This window comes from Impatiens glandulifera, chromosome 3 (assembly GCF_907164915.1).
Source record: "Impatiens glandulifera chromosome 3, dImpGla2.1, whole genome shotgun sequence".
NCBI classification, from domain to species: Eukaryota; Viridiplantae; Streptophyta; class Magnoliopsida; order Ericales; family Balsaminaceae; genus Impatiens; species Impatiens glandulifera.
Genome location: NC_061864.1, coordinates 20,199,411 through 20,216,804, shown reverse-complemented (window position 1 = coordinate 20,216,804; position 17,394 = coordinate 20,199,411). Strand labels below are relative to the sequence as shown.

Sequence of the window (17,394 nt, the reverse complement as noted above, 5' to 3'; positions counted from 1 at the left end):
AACTAGGATGCCAATGACAAAATAGGAACGGAGAAGAAGAACTTCAGAAGCAAAATCGAAGATGAATTCAACAACGAAACCAACCTAGTTCAGGTATAAATACTCCCTAAGTGTTCTTCTTCCAATCCGTCGAACATAATCCACAAATTACAACATGCTTGAAGAATTTCAAAGAATCTAGTGACGGTCTATTTGAAGAAATCGTCCCGGCGATCTAGGCTTCATTCTAGTGCTTGGGAAATCTTCCTACAGATCATTGGAGTGTTCTCCAAGCACCTAGTAAGCTTCCAGACCTATTGAAATTCAAGTTGTGATTCAAAATTGGATTTTTTCAAGTTTGATCGGGTTGATCTTATTTAGAGCTCAATTTCCTGATTTCTATAGTTGAAATCAATACAAGATAATTTTTAAGCTTTCTGCTGAAAGAGATTTATCAATTGAACCACAATTAAAAAAACCAATTTGATTTGAAAATTTGGAAATTTTGAATTTCGTGATCTTGAGCTTTTGAGCTTGAATTTTGATTCAAATAGTTGTCTAACATGTTCACAAACATGTTAGGATGATTTTCAAAACATATTACATACATCTCGATCATGTTTGATCAAACTGAAAATTTTGAAATAAAAAGTTTGAATTTCTGTTTTAAAAATTGTTACAGAGCTTGCTTGATGTTCTTGTTTTGGTCGTGTTCGATTGTAAACATCATTTCAAAGCTGTTGGAACTAAATCAAAAGTTCCCAAAATTTTCCCTAAAAACTATTTTGAAAAATCAATCGTTGTAGATCATGTTTTCATGATCTATATCAAAAGTTACAAACTTAAAATCTTCATACCAAATGAAGAACAATCGGTCCTCTTGGACAGAGTCTTGTAGGACCGAGGGCTGAGAAGCAGGACCAAGAATTCTCGGTCCTGACCGAGACAATGGACCGAGAAAACCAACCTAGGACCGAGACTAAATACCGGTGTTCTTGAGTTAGGACTGAGCCCTATGACCGGTGTTCTTAAGAAAGTACCGAGAAATCCGACCGATGATTTTCACATAGGACCGAGAGGTTTGATCAAGGAACGAGACTCCTAAATCCTACAACTAAGAAATCTAAATCTGGGACCAAGACTCCCAAACCTAGGACAGAACAATTTAAATTCAGAAATGAGCCTCCCGAACCCTAGGGCTGAACCCTCTAGTCCTCTAACCGGGTGTCCTGAACCCTAATCTAGACCACCCTCAGTTTAGATCGAGCCCATTCGATCACAGGCCGGTAAAAATGGACTAAGGCCTGTTTGATTCTACTTTTCAAAATCCAATTTTTTTTTGTAATTTTGAAACCTCAAACAAAATAATCCCGAAAGGTCATGAAATGATTTTTTAATATTTTAGGATATTTCTCAAATAAATAGTTTGACTAAGGCCCCGCTTATAATTTATTTTTAAATTCTAATACTTTTCTAATATTTCTCAAGTCTTATACTCAGTCTTATACTCAACTTTTTTTTGTAATTTTGAAACCTCAAACAAAATAATCCCGAAAGGTCATGAAATGATTTTTTAATATTTTGGGATATTTCTCAAATAAATAGTTTGACTAAGGCCCCGCTTGTAATTTATTTTTAAATTCTAATACTTTTCTAATATTTCTCAAGTCTTATACTCAGTCTTACATCAACACAATCGCATGTACTCATTTTAAAATAATTTTATACAATTATTTACGGAATATAAACTTATCCTTATTTAGGACCCCAAACTACTAATTAAAGTAAATAATATTATAAATAAATCTTTTGATAGCCAAACTTTGAAAAAATAAAACCGTTTTCAAATAGCGCGAATGACATAGCGTGAAATCCATTTCCCGAGCGTAACCAAATAACGAATTCCTTATGGAAATTCTAGTATAAAGTACGTTTATACACGTGCATTTTACTGATTTTTCTAAAATTATTTGGCGACTTTATTTTCAAATAAATAATATTTTATTAAATTAATTGTGTTTGATTAATTTAAACCGAATTTCAGTCAAATTATCATTTGATTGCAGCAAATCCCTAAATTATTAAAGTTTGAATAAAATTAACTATTTTTATATAGTTAATTTAAAAAACAGTCAATGTACTGTCAAAATTTTTAAACTAAGGTTGAAACGCATCGAACCTCAAGCCACTCTAAATCCCTGTATTGTCACTTGTCACCCGACACGTGCTAAGCTACGAATTAGGGGATTTTCCAGGGTTACATGTTTCTTTCTTATTTAATTTAATATGAATAAAAATAAAACTAATAGTCTTTTATTTAACTTTTGATTCATTACTTATAGTAATAAAAAATATTGTCTTTATCTAATATTTTAATCTTTGATTATTACTTTTTTATGTTTGATGAATAAGTTCTTATTATTATTCAATTCTTGATTATTAGTTTTTTTATTGAAGGATTTTTATTGTTGAAGAGACGAGTTAATGTTATATACAATCATTGAAACTAAACAATTTTAAAATAATTAATGATTAATATTGATATCGGAATAAGAAATAAGGAATAAAAAAAAGAAGAAATATAAAATTAAAATAATTAACGATGAATGAACAAAGAAATATATATATATATATATATATATATATATATAAATAGTAAATGAAAAAAAAAATATATATATATATATATATAAAGAAATTAGAGAAGAGAGTTGATTAAATAATAATAAAAAGGAAAGAAAAAAACTATTAATATTCAATTAATAAATATATAAATTAAAAAGTAAAAATTAACTTTGTTTATGGTAGAGGCCATGTGAAATATATATGCTTAAATGATTTTTTTTAGTTAATTATATAAGTATAAATTAAATTTTTTTTATGTGTTTGTGTATGTTTATAAAAAAAGTTAATATATTTTTTTCAAGGAGTAAAAGTGAAGTGAATATATATATATATATATATATATATATATATATATATATATATATTAATAAGGAAAAATAAGATATAAATATAAAAATAAATTAATAAAAACAGAATTTATATATGAGAAAGGATTAGGTGAGGGAATGACTTAGCATAATCTTATTTGTTGAAAAAATCAAATAATTTCTCTATTTCCTCCCACTTTTACATTTTCCAACCAAATAAAGGTGATGCAAGTCATTCTCTCACCAAATTTCATCTCTTTATCACTCCTCTTTTTATATATATATATATATATATATATATATTATTGAGAATAGAAAGAAGAGGAGACCATTTATAAATTCAATATATTATATATAAATATATAAAATATTAATGAGAATATAATATAATATGATTTTTAATGAAGAGAAAGAAGTTATTTATTTAAAAAAAAAATATGAAATATATTGATATAATAAAAATAAATTAATAAAAAAAGATATATATTTATTGTATATAGAGGGATAAATATATAATTACGAAAGGTATATATATATATTATATTATATTTAAAAAATAAATGAGATAGAAAATATTTTTAATAATATTATAGATATAAATATAAAAATAAAATTGAAAAAATATAATATATATATCTATATATAATGAGAAAAAAATAATATATAATATTTGATATATATAATGAATGCCTAAATATGATAAATTTAGTGATCTATAGAGAGTGCGTTTAAATATTTATATACATATATATATATTTAATTTATTAAAAGAAGTCAAATATATTATTTTAAGTGACACAAAACTTTAAATATACTTTAAAAAAATATGTGATATGTTTGTATTAATGGAATGAGTTAATTGTATATATTTAAAAAAATAATTAAAAAATTTAATACCTAATATTTTGAAATCTTCAAAATTATACAAAATAATAGGACAAAATCCATTAATCATTCTATATATATATATATATATTGATCACCCTCCGCAAGAAGAACAACTGTATAGAGATATGGATTTGATTTTGGGAGATGAAAACTTTAGTTCATCACCAGATTGGAGTGAGTTACCAAATAATACAATTATCAATTTGTTTTCTATGCTGACTTATCGCGACCGAGCTAGTTTGTCATCTGTTTGTCGAAGATGGCGGTCTTTAGGCGCTTCTCCATGTTTATGGCAATCGCTCGATCTTAGATCACACGAATTTGATATCTCAACGGCTAATTCGCTTTCGAATCGGTGTGGCTCTCTTCAAAAGCTCTGTTTCAAAGGTCTTGAATCCGAGGAGGCTATAATTAGTCTCAAAGCCAATAATTTAGTTGAGATCAATGGTAACTTTAATATTTATCTTGACATGGATGTTACTTTATCAATAATTGTAGCTAAACATGAGATGCTTGAAACCATCCAACTCAGAGGTACAAGTATTAATACTTGTGGAATCAAAGCAATTGGTTTATGTTGTCCCAATCTTAAGAAACTTTGGCTTCGTAGAGTTAATTACATTAGGTCAGAAGCCATTCATACTCTAGCTAGCAATTGTCAACGTTTGATAGATGTCGCCTTCATGGATTGTTCGGGGGTAGATTTTGAAGCGCTGACGAATATAGTTTCGCTTCGATTTCTCAATTTAGCTGGATCAGATAAACTAGAGTCAGATGAATTTATTGAGCAATTGATTAAGTTTCCAAACTTGATAGCTTTGGATGTTTCTAGAACAAAAATTAAGTCAAGTGGTATTTCTAAGTTACTCTCGTGTTCCCATACCTTAAAAGTTTTGTGTGCTATAAAATGTGAAGCTCTTGAAAATGATACCAATTTTAACCCTACCAATGTCATGGGTATAGAGTTGATATCAATGCTAACTCGCATACCTATATCGTTATCGTCTCTAGCTCTTAACCATGCAGATAATGTTATGGCTTGGATTGAACAAGTCTTATCGCATTCAATTATTAAACTAATTCAATCAAAACCTTATGATGTTGGAGATTTTTGGGACAACCAAGGAGCACATTTAGTGACCGATTTATTAAAAAGTTCACAAGACGATGTCCAAGAGATAGCAATTAGAGCAATTGCAAATTTCTTGATTATTGACGAAGAAGATGAAATATTATACATCGATCGAGCAAATGCAATTGTAGCCGGTGGTGGAATACAATTCATTTTAAATTTAGGAAAATCGTCTAACGAGAATGTGCAAATAAATGTGGCTACGGTAAGATATTTAATTTCGTTTCGAACATACTTTTTTTTTTTTTTTGTTGAAAGATTTTGCTAATTACGTTTTCAAATATTATAATTACAGGTAATATTTATTTTGTGTTGGGATTACACAATTTCAAGTGTAATTGGAAAAGAAAGAGGTATACAAGTTTGTTTTAATATGGTTAATTCAAGGAATGAAATAATAGTTGAAGAGACTACTAGAGCACTCAATAGTTTGTCAGTAATTGATGCAAATAAGGTAACATACAATTTTTTTAATTAAATTATTTTGACTAGTTAAAATTTTATAATATATGTTTTATTTTTCTAGATCATTATTTGTGAGTGTGGTGGTATAGATGTTTTGATCAGTCTTCTCTACAAATGGTCAACTTCAAGTCAAATTAGTAAAAGGGTGTTGGTAAATAATTTTCTCTATTCTCACTAAATTTTATTTTTACTAATTTATTCTTTACTATTTTCTTATAAGAATTTCTCTACAGAAAAATGTTGCTGGTACATTAGCAAATATGGCATCTGATGAAAAAATAAGCACTGAGATTATTAAAAATGGTGGCTTAAAGGCACTTTTAATCCTTACTCAGGAGTGCATGTCTGAAGGAGTGTTGAATAAGGTTGATGGTTAATTGTTAGATTATTAAAATAAATTAGTTTTTTTTGCTAGACTGATGCATAATGGTATAAATATTATAGATGTTTAATATTTAGTATAACTTTTTTTTTTTAGGCTGTTCTTGCATTTGCTAATTTGGCGGGAATTGGGTATTCCAATTGCGAAAATATAGAAGTTGGACTAGAACAAAGACTCGAACAACTCATCCTCTCGCCCCTTGATAATGCGAGGTACTGATATTCGATTACACACAACAAATACTGCCTAAACTAAAATTAAAAGAGTTATGTTAACTTTCTATTCTTATGAATTTGTGAATGTTATTTTTGGAGTAAACAGACAAGAAGCTGCAAATGTACTTTGGAACTTGTCTTCAGACAAAAACATTCTAGGAACAATTAAAATGCATGATTTAATTGAAGATTTGGTATGTAATTTTTTCATGATAGTTATTTTATTGTTTTAGTTGATATTTTTGTTAAGGTTTAATGATAATTTTTGTGTTCTTTATAGTGAGATGAAAATAATTGTTGGACATGAACTCAAGGAAAGATTGAAAAGATGAAAAAGAAAATAGTGGTGAATATGAACTCGAGAAGATTGAAAGAATGGAAAAACATGAAAAATAACTCTTCTGCAAAATTGCTACAAGGTTAACTTTTTTCGTGTCGGGTTTCCTCTCTTATTTTTATTTTATGAAGTTAGTTAATACACTTATTTATGCGGACAATGACCCATTTAGGGATGCTACCATTCTATCTTTATTTGTGTTTCATGATTTCACAAGTAAGGGAAAATATTTAGATTTAGTTATTGAGTTGATGATTTTTGATACACACTTATTAGTGATAGAGAACATGAATTTAGATAAAATAATGCTTAAGATGACAAAAAAATAATATAATAAAGAATCTTTTTCTAAACAACAAATTTTAATTTTGTTATACCTACTAACCATTTTATATGGAACTCTTAAAATTTTAAAGGTGATATGAGATGAGACCTACAACAAATTTTAAAAACAATTTAAACCGAAACTAAATAGGTGATACTTGCAATATGCTCAAGTTTGCCTGAAATGCTTCTCCGAAAACAACCACGAAACTCAATCGTAATTTTAAGCGAGTAATATGAAAAATAAGTATAAAAAATGTAAGAAGATAACTCACATGTAATAGTATGATATCTGACCAATTGTATTATGAGGTGAATATCTATTATAAATTTCACTATACATGAATTGTGACAAATATATTAAAAGTTCAACTAAAAAAATAGAGTACTTTAATAAACAAGCAAGTGATTATACTAGGAATAGACCATACATATTATTTTAGAAGAAAAAAAGAATACGGAAGAACAGTAATACTAACATTAGAGTTAAATCATTAATGCGACATTTAACAAATTTAAATGGAACAAATTAATATTTAACAATTTCAATCAAAATTAAGTGACCTTGAAAAATGAGAGTTATGTAAATTAATTATAATGGACATAAAATTAATTTTGATTTATAAAAAATATATTACATACTTAAAATAAATGCAATCGTCAAGTTGAAGAAAATCATATATATAATTTAATATAAACTTAAATAAATATGAAATAAAGAGCTATCATCATTTTTTTAGTTGTTTCTTCATGTTGATGGTTGTTATTTGATATTCCTCAACCAAAATTCCATATATTAACAATTAGATCATTAATTTCTATTTTTTTTTCTTCAAAACATTTATTTTTAAGTAGAAGAACTATTAAGTGCTATAAATTTAGTTGAAATAAACAGTAACTTAATATTTATGTATGTTACTCTATCATGATAGTATTTATGGATAAGTTACTTCAAAATATTTAAACTTGTTCTAATAATATTTTGTAGTTAAATCATAAGTGATGAAATCAAAATTAATTGTTAGATTATATATTAGAGTAATGATAGGGGGAACGAAAGATTTTTAACGAAAGTGCAGCGAACTGATGTGGAAGACTGACTATGCATGATGACTCAACATTTCAAATTTTTTATTTCTCTCTCCGTTCATTAATAATTTCTCTATCTTCTCTTTATTAATCATTTATTTTTTTATCTTTTCTTCGATCTTTATTAATAATTTATTTTTATAGTTAATTTATAAATATATGTTTATATATTTTATTATTTAACTTATTTATAAAATTTAAAATAATAATAGAGACAATAATAAATTAAATAAAAAATAACAAAAAATATATGTTCAAATTTATATTATATTTGATGAATATATATTTAAGAGAATATAAATTAAATATAAAAATTCTTAATTTTTTAAAAAATAACAAAATATATATATTCAAATATATATTATATTTGATAAATATATATTTAAGAGAATAAAAAATTCTTAATTATTTAATTAATTATTTCTCTTCTCGGTTAATATATATATATATATATATATATTAATAATTTATTTATTAGTTTTTAAAATAAGTTATAATAAAAAAAAAATTTGTCAAGATAAACTAACTCAAATCAAATTATACTAATATTCAAAATAAATATAACTCAAACTATAATAATCGTAAATAAAAATGTTTTTGATAAGAGTTAACTCAATAAGGATAATATAAGAAGAGAATATATAACATTTTGAGTTAATTATTTAAGTTTATAATACAATTCACAAGAAAATGAAATATAAAAAAATAATTAAAGAGAGAAAAAAGGAAAAATTAAATATATAATTTTAAAAATTATATATTTAATTTATTTATTTTCCCTATTATAACTCATTTTAAAATCAAATAAATATATAAATTATATATAGGGAGAGGAGAAATAATTAATTTTAAAAAATTAAGAATTTTTATATTTAATTTTTTATTATCTTAATTTATCAAATATAATATATATTTTTTATTAATAAATTATAAATAAGTTAAATAATAAAATATATAAAAATATATTTACAAATTAACTATAAAAATAAATTATTAATAAAGATCGAAGAAAAGATAAAAAATAAATGATTAATAAAGAGAAGAGATAGTAATTATTAATAAACGGAAAGAAATAAAAAATTTGAAATGTTGAGTCATCATGCCTATGCAGCGTTCTACATACATCAGTGCTGCACTTTCGCTACAAATATTTCGCTCCCCCTATCATTACTCTATATATTATTTGTAAGAAGTTCTTATTTATGTAACAAAAAGATGTTGATTCGAATGCAAATATTACTTTAACTTAACAATGGTAATTCCGTTAGTAAACTACTCATATTTTATATTATTCAAAATTAAAAACCTTATATATATCATTTTAAATAATTATATATATATATTAATATAAATAAAATATAGTAATAAATCTATTATACAAAAATGAAAGAATAACTGATACAATAACATAATAAATTTATATTTTTTAATTACTATTTATATATATTTATATATTTTAAAATAGTTTTAATAATAAAAGGTTAGTTTATATATTTTAAAGAAAAATATTTAAAAAATTAGACATTTAATTAAAAAGTTAATTATTAAAAAATTATATGATATTCTATATTAAATTAATTTTAATTAAAAAAAGAAATTACTACATATATATATATATATATTATTGTCCTATATTCAAAATATCTAATTATATATAATTTAAAATAAATGGTTTATAAATTAAATATATATATATTAATAAAATTTAATAATAAATTAATTGATCAAAATAATAATAATTATTAAAAGTTAGTTTATATAAAATTTAAAATAAATGGTTTATAAATTATATTTATATATATATATTAAAATTAATAAAATTTAATAATAAATTAATTTATCAAAGTAATATATAATTATAAAAGGTAGTTTATACATATATAAATATTTATTAATTAAACTAATTAAAAATTATAATATTTTAAAATTATATTATATTAAACTAATAATACGTAATCTTTTTTAAAAAACAAAAATAATAAATATTTAAACATATATTTTAAAAAACTAATAATTTTAAAATGATTTTAATTAAAAAAAAAATATTAAATATATCATTTAAAATAAATTATATATATTAATATAAGTACAATATAATAATAAATCAACAATTCAAAAATCTAACTAATAAAAATTATATAATAACAAATAAAAAAATAATGTGGCCAATGAATAATTTTACACTGGAGATATCTACCTATAAGAGGGAACTACATAATGAAAAAATAATTAAATAAGAATGAAAGGATAGAATATATTATTCTCTCATTATTAATTTATCTTTTTTAAACAAAGAATAAATAAAATATCAAACATTTTTGTATGTGTTTTTTAAATTTAAAATAAATGTATTTTAATATTTATTAAACTATAATAATTTTTAATTAAATAAAAATAATAATTATATAAACAATATAATAAGAAATTAACGAAATATCAAATTTTTTAATAAATATAATCATAATAATTTAATTTATTATTTTAAAATAATTTATTTAAATTTATATAATAAATTGATTATAACATGTTACTTTAAACCTTTTAAATTAAATTATATATATTTTTAATAATATTAGATATTTTCAAGATTTCATATTAATATACAGAATATTATATATATGATATTTTATATAAAATCGTATATTTATTATTAGTTAACTTAGATTTATTTAATAATTAATGGTATTTTTCAAGAAATTAAAGAGAAACTGAATGTTAAAATCATTTTTACAAAATCTCATGAAATTGATATATACATTCAAACAGTTTTTTTTGAATGGATTCAGATACTAGGGTTTCTTCTCTTTTTCTAATCGAGATTCAAATTCATAATCAATTCTTGAGAAAACAGGTGTTAATTAAAAGAAAGATTCAAGAAAATCGCACAAAATTAAACTAATTAGTCTCCTAACAAAGTATGTTCTCAAATCATCATGTGCCCGAAGAGATCAGAAACCGATCAATCGGGCGAGTAGGATGAAAAGTGAGAAATGAATGTTGCAAACGAAGAAATTGCCTCAAAACATCAACAGTCTTAGGACAGAGTGCGTTTGCATAGTTAAAGGAAATGAGATAGATAAGAGAGATTACGTAAGGTAAGGAGAGATGTTCCAGTAGAATAAGGGCCTGAAAAATCAGCAGATCAGATTCAGGCGAGTGATACTGGGATTGTGATTTCATATCGCAAGTTGAATTCATCGATAATTGAATGGACAGTTCATTTCTCTGTATCCACTCAAGAAGCTGACTTGCATATAAACCCTAAAATACTTTAAAAACCTAGATCTAAACCCTAAAATCATGTGTATCTGACGACGGAAAGAGAGAGATAGAATATATATAGTGTTTGCAGAGGCGAGATGAAACTAGGGTTTCGCAACATATGATGAACGGAGGCCCAAATATAATTACTGGACGGACGAGCCCATAAAATCAAATAATGGGCTCAAGTGGAAATCTTTACTTTTATTTTTCCTTTAATTTGTATAAATTAAGATTAATTATACAAATGAGTCTTAACTGATTATGAATATTATTGTTGCAATAATTTTAGTGTCCAATTTAACTTATTGTGTGTAATTGAAGGTTATATTATTTTGCATTTGGTTTTAACATTATTTTGAAAAGAATCTAACATGTACAAAGTATTGTGAATGGTAGATATACATTCATGTATTAGATCAACCAAAAGGAAGGAAATGCATAAATCATAAATTCAAGAAACAATTGACACAAATTAAGTTTAAAAATTATTATTAATTGCAACCATGAAAAGAAAATTACAAGTTTGAATAAATATATGAACACATTAAGATGTTCATTATATTAATTATTTGATATTTATTATGAGAAATTATTGTTCGAGAAATAATTTGATTTTGAATCATATTTGATTAAGTTTAGATTTCAGCGTCTATCTCGAGCACAATATCATGGGCACCAAAGAAAGCTGAAAGCTTGACTCCTTTGCATTGATAAGAAATCGTGTTGATCTTCTCAAATTCTTCTTTGGTTAAAGACCAATCAAATATCTCCATATTTTCTCTCATTCTTTTCTCGTTGAAACTCTTCGACACAAAACTCACTCCATGTTCATATACCCATCTCAGCGCCACCTATTTTAGTATTAACAAAAAAAAAAGAGTTTAAAATAATGAGTTTGTCCATCAACAAAATCACATGGATTTGGGATGCCTTATAAATCCAAAATGAAGATCCAAGATTAGGTTGAAAAGGGCCTACTTGTGTCACATTCAATAAGATACTTTGTTGGATAGGTTCTTCGAGTTTTCATTGAATTGTTACTAGGTTTCTTGGTGATAACAATTCAAATATTAATTAAGTTCGTCGTGTATTTATTATCGTGTTAATCTGTTATATAAAAAATGATAATCGTTATGATTCTGACCTGAGCTGGGGTCTTCTCACGCGCCTTGGCTACGTCAGTAATGATGTCAGAATCAAGGATTCTATTGTCTCCCCACATAGTGCCGTTGGCCCCCAAAGGAGAGTAAGCTGTTATGTGAATGCCTTGTTCATTGCAATACTCCCTCAACTTTTCTTGCCTCCAAAGTGGATTCATCTCCACCTATTAAATTAATTCAAACTATCAAATTAATTCATATATAGAAAATAAATCTCATATTCAAAAGTTACATAGTAATATATATATATATACTTGATTGACTGCGGGAGGAATGCTAGCAATCGTTAAAATTTGGCGAAGTTTGTCTATGGAGAAATTGCTAACCCCGATGGACCTCGCAAGACCTAGCTTAACCGTCTCCTCCATTGCCTCCCACACGGATTTCATGTCCAAAGGCACTATCATCTCTCTCGGTAAAGGCGGGGTAAGGTCCAATGCTTCCCGGGTCAGTCCTAATGGCCAATGTATTAAATACAAATCAACATAGTCCATTTCAAGCTTCCTGAAAATACATATTGAATATTAATTATTTCAATAGGAATATCACATAGTGTCACCTACACTTAAATTTTATTATTCTGAGGTCATGAATTCAGATTATTTACAAAATGAAAAAAAATTGGTTGCATGAAAAAAAATTGGTTGCATGAAAAAAATTGTGTTATATAAATACTTACATAAGGCTATTTTTTAGGGCGGGAACAACTTTGTCTCGAGTAGCAAAGTTACACCATAACTTGGTGGTGATGTGAAGTTGGGATCGGGATTGGATGAGGCCTAGTTGTATGGATTTGGCAACGGCCTCCCCAAGGAACGACTCGGTTCCATATGCATGAGCCGTGTCGAAGTGTCGATAACCGGCTCTTATGGCCTCGACAATTGCGGCGACGGTTGCCTCTTTTCCCGCCGGAGGGAAAGAGCATGTTCCCATACCTATCACCGGCATCTTCTGACCTGAGTTTAAGCACACTTGTATGGCCATCTTTTCTCTTCTCTCTTTTGGTGTGCATTGGTCTTGTGACAATTCTAAGTATATATAGAGCAGTGAAAGAAAAGTAGTTATTATTATTTGTTTTAATATGAATTTTGTTACATCTCATTCCGATTAGAAAAGACTTAAAAAAAACTAATAATTAGTTAATGTGACCATATGACTTATCGAGCTGCCCAACCTTAATTAAAAAAATATTAAAAAGTAGATTTGAATGAATTACAAAAGTATTAGTTATCTAGTAATTACGGACATAATTTCTATATATATTTACATTTAAGTCCTTATATACTATATTATTTTAAGGTGTTATATATATATATATATATATATATATATATATATATATATATATATATATATATATATATATATATATATATATATATATATATATATATATATATATATATATATATATATATATATATATATATATATATATATATATATATAATTAATTTTCTCTCTATCTTTTAAAACGTCTCTCCTTTTTAAGTTAGTTTGATTTAGTTTATTTGTTTGTTAATCTTAACTTATTTAAATTTTATTTATTTATAATATTATTAATATTAATATTTATATATTTATGCCTATAAAAATTATAAATATTAATCATTAATATTTTTTAATGTTATTTAGAAATAATAAATAACTTACTATTCATATATTACTTTATCAATAATATAAGTATATAACTATCAACAAAAAAAAATAAATCAAATATCTTATATAGATATATTTAATTTATTAAAATCAATTCATATTTAAAAAAATATTTATTTTTTCATTTATTCTTGACAGCTTATAACTAAAATTATTATATTAATCTCTTAACAACTTATTATTTAATAACAACTAGTACATAATTAAATTGAATAAATAATTTGTACCCTCTCTATATATCCACCAAACTTACTCAAATAATTGATCAAATGTCTTTCTCCAATAGATATAAGGTTTCCACCGACCTTGCTATTAATTAATATTTTTTTTGCGAATCTTGCTAGGGTTTCTAGCTACAATTTGTAAATGAAGACGTTTAGTTTAGTTGGAGGCCTTTCAGGGTCTCCCTATCGAATAAGGGAAGATTCAAAAACAAAAACTAGAGTTACAGGTTGAGGTCAATGTAATTGATAAAATAAAAAATATAAAGCAGACAATGATTTGACCTTAGAAAGACTTGTTCAATGATTCGACTAGCTCTAGATGAAAGAAATGCATATTTCTCTTAATAAGTTAGTGGTTCGTATGAAAATAAACAACTTCCAAATACTCAGTAAGTGAACTAGTTTTAATGTAAGATATTTAATTTAAAATGGCAGACACAAAAAAAAGCTTAAACATGGCTTTATGAGTTACCGAACATAACTTTTTAATGAAATGCAGACCTTAAAATCTTAACATTTTTTTAACATAAAAAAGTCATGAACATGTCTTTATAAGTTCTCGAACATGCCCTTATAAGTTTCCGAACATGGCTGTATGAGATTCCGAAAATGATATTCGCTTCCAAAGAGCATGTTATTATTAACTAAAATTAAGTTCTATTTAAATAATCCAATATATATTCATAAAAATGAAAGTTTGAGTTAAATAATTTTATTTGTAATTATGATTTATAAAAAATAAGATTTAAGTTGAATAATTATATTTATAAGTTTTTTTTTTTAATAACCACCTCTCACGGTCAAATTGTCCCAAACATGACATTTGTTTTCTTCATATTTTTATTCCCCCTTATTAGGACTTCATATTTTTAATACTTATTTATTCACCAAAAGTCTTTGTCGGATTCATTACTTATAGATCGTTTGGTTAATATTTTTTAATAACCACTTACAATATTAAATCATGTTATGTACATTAGCACGTTTTTTAATTCGATTTTTAATAATAAAAATATTTCTTAAGGTTTTTTAATAATCGATTTTTAATAATAAAATATTTCTCGAGATTCTTTTCATTCATTATATTAAACTAAGATGTATATTTTATAAGGAGTGATAAAGAGAGAGAATTTGATAGTGAGAATGATCGTGTCACCACACATCTGACTAAAAAAATGATAATGGATAAAGAAAAAAAGAAAAGAGATAACTCGTTATTTTTTCAACGAGTTTTCTCTTTTAAATTTCCTACTCAATACCTTCTCATATTTTATTGTATCTAAAGATTTATTTGATCTAACTTATTAATTAATGACTTATATAAATTTGAGTGATAATTAATATTTTAAGGCTTAAATTTGTACCAACCATTTATATAATGCTCTGATTGATAAAAAAAAAAATACATAATTGAAATTTTGAATAAAATTATAAAATGAGTAAATAACAAGCCCTTAATTATAAGTCAAAATCAACTTACGTTTTTTACATATATTTTTAATACTTAATTTCCCACCAAAGAAGTCTTGGATATCATTAATTTTAGATCATTTAATTAGTATTATTTAAAAACCATTGACCTTAAATCGTGATATATTAAAATAATTAAATTTTACACAAATTCTTATATTGTTTTATATTGTGCCGGTTAAAAAAAAAAAAAAAAAAATTAGAATTTAAGTTTAGTTAAACAAATAAATATTATTAAATTTGTTAATATATATATAATTAAAGTGTAATTTAATATTATTTCATCTAAATTAATACCTAAATAAGATATTTAAAATAAAAATATTTTTTTTCAAACCCATAATATGGCAATATAGGGTATGATTTTGATCTTTATACTATTAAATAAGTATAAAATATCTTACTAACTTACAAAATTAAGGGTTAGTTAATATATATATATATATATATATATATATATATATATATATATATTAATTTAAATGTCTTTTATTATTTTGTTTTTCAACTTTTTAAAATTAAATATTAAAATATTAATATTAATAAAAAATATAATAATTAATAATTTTATTTGTAATATTTAGTTTCATTAATTATATCACTTCTATCTTTTTATAATACAAAGAATACATAAAACAAAACAAAATTAATAAATAAGATTTAATATGTTAATTAATTTAAATTATATATATAACATTATAAATTAAAATAATATTTTGGTTTAATGTTAGAATATGTATAATTTACCAATAATTATTATATTTTTATCAATTTATTTATATATATATATATATATAAATAATTAATAATTTTAAAATATTAGTACATGATATTTAATTATATATATAAAAAAAAATCATTCCTTTTCTAAAAAAAATGTTTTGAGAAAAGTGATTTTTTTTTAAGTGCAGAGTGATGTCTCGTTTTAAATATTATATTTTGTTTGATTTGACATTATGTTTCGTTAACTTGAATTTGTCGTTGTTTGTTGCTCAATTTTATCGATAGTTCTAGTGATCTTTTCTCGGTTATGTGTTCATCCTCTTCTTAGCAGCAAATATATTAAGTTGTCAGATTTAGAGTTATTTCTCGTTTGTTCAATAATGAGTTATTTGAAAACCTTTTATAGGTATTTTTTTTTTAAATTCTTATTATTTTGATCCGTTTATGTGATGACATGTATAGGCATTCTGAAACCAACCGAGAGGCCGGGACATGGTAAAAAAAACTTGATCAATGATCACTTGACAAAACATTTTCCGGTGCTGCTTACCAACTCACATTTTATGACGCCGCTTAATTAGTTGTCTGCCTCGCTCTACTTCCTCACTCATCATTATAGAACTCAAACTATCGTGCATAGAGTTCACCCTTAAAATGATGCAAGAGGGTCAAATCATCTGGGAAATTTGACGAAATGACCTCCATAATAGTCTTATTTTCAAAAACAATAGGGGAGAGTAAAGATTGCAAAAATAACCTTTTGCCCCTAGTATAATGACAATTATACCCTTGTTAAAATTATTTTCCTTATCTTTCTCTTATTTCCCCTTTCTCTTACTTCATTCTCTACGGCCATTAACCACCTTCAAGCAACGAGCAAACGAACCACCTTCAAGCAACGAGCAAACAATCCCCCGACAACGCCGATACGTCCAAGCAAACGGCGCCGAGACGTTTGCTTCCCCTCTCCCCGACGTTTGCTATTCCCCACGACTGTAGCATTCCGCCAATGGATAAACATTGTTCATATTGTTTATATTGATCATATTATTGTTATAGCTGAAAACATATTGCATTCCGCCGAATGTGTTTATTGATTGCAGACATAAAAAAACCTAAATATGGCCTTATGAGTTACCGAACATGACTT

General features: G+C 24.9%; 2 protein-coding genes across 2 annotated transcripts; one reads left to right on the top strand and one right to left on the bottom strand.

Annotated features, from left to right (window-relative positions):
- Window positions 1-3,925: 3,925 nt before the first annotated feature.
- On the top strand, window positions 3,926-6,250 carry LOC124929959 (protein ARABIDILLO 2-like). The gene is made up of 5 exons (XM_047470335.1): window positions 3,926-5,137; window positions 5,631-5,762; window positions 5,876-5,991; window positions 6,101-6,188; window positions 6,245-6,250. The coding sequence occupies exons 1-5, from the start codon at window positions 3,926-3,928 to the stop codon at window positions 6,248-6,250; spliced, it is 1,554 nt and encodes a 517-aa protein (XP_047326291.1).
- Window positions 6,251-11,643: 5,393 nt separating this feature from the next.
- On the bottom strand, window positions 11,644-13,152 carry LOC124929957 (D-galacturonate reductase-like). The gene is made up of 4 exons (XM_047470334.1): window positions 12,848-13,152; window positions 12,423-12,672; window positions 12,153-12,332; window positions 11,644-11,859 (listed from the first exon to the last, which is right to left on the bottom strand). The coding sequence occupies exons 1-4, from the start codon at window positions 13,150-13,152 to the stop codon at window positions 11,644-11,646; spliced, it is 951 nt and encodes a 316-aa protein (XP_047326290.1).
- Between the last annotated feature and the right edge of the window lie 4,242 nt (window positions 13,153-17,394).

Excerpts from the sequence above, each read along its gene's own strand:
- LOC124929959 (XM_047470335.1), top strand. The coding sequence starts at position 3,926 with ATGGATTTGATTTTGGGAGATGAAAACTTTAGTTCATCACCAGATTGG. Across the intron at positions 5,138-5,630 it reads TGCAAATAAATGTGGCTACG|AAAAATGTTGCTGGTACATT; the intron begins GTAAGATATTTA and ends ATTTCTCTACAG. Across the intron at positions 5,763-5,875 it reads CTGAAGGAGTGTTGAATAAG|GCTGTTCTTGCATTTGCTAA; the intron begins GTTGATGGTTAA and ends TTTTTTTTTTAG.
- LOC124929957 (XM_047470334.1), bottom strand. The coding sequence starts at position 13,152 with ATGGCCATACAAGTGTGCTTAAACTCAGGTCAGAAGATGCCGGTGATA. Across the intron at positions 12,673-12,847 it reads GCCCTAAAAAATAGCCTTAT|GAAGCTTGAAATGGACTATG; the intron begins GTAAGTATTTAT and ends ATGTATTTTCAG. Across the intron at positions 12,333-12,422 it reads TTCCTCCCGCAGTCAATCAA|GTGGAGATGAATCCACTTTG; the intron begins GTATATATATAT and ends TTAATTTAATAG.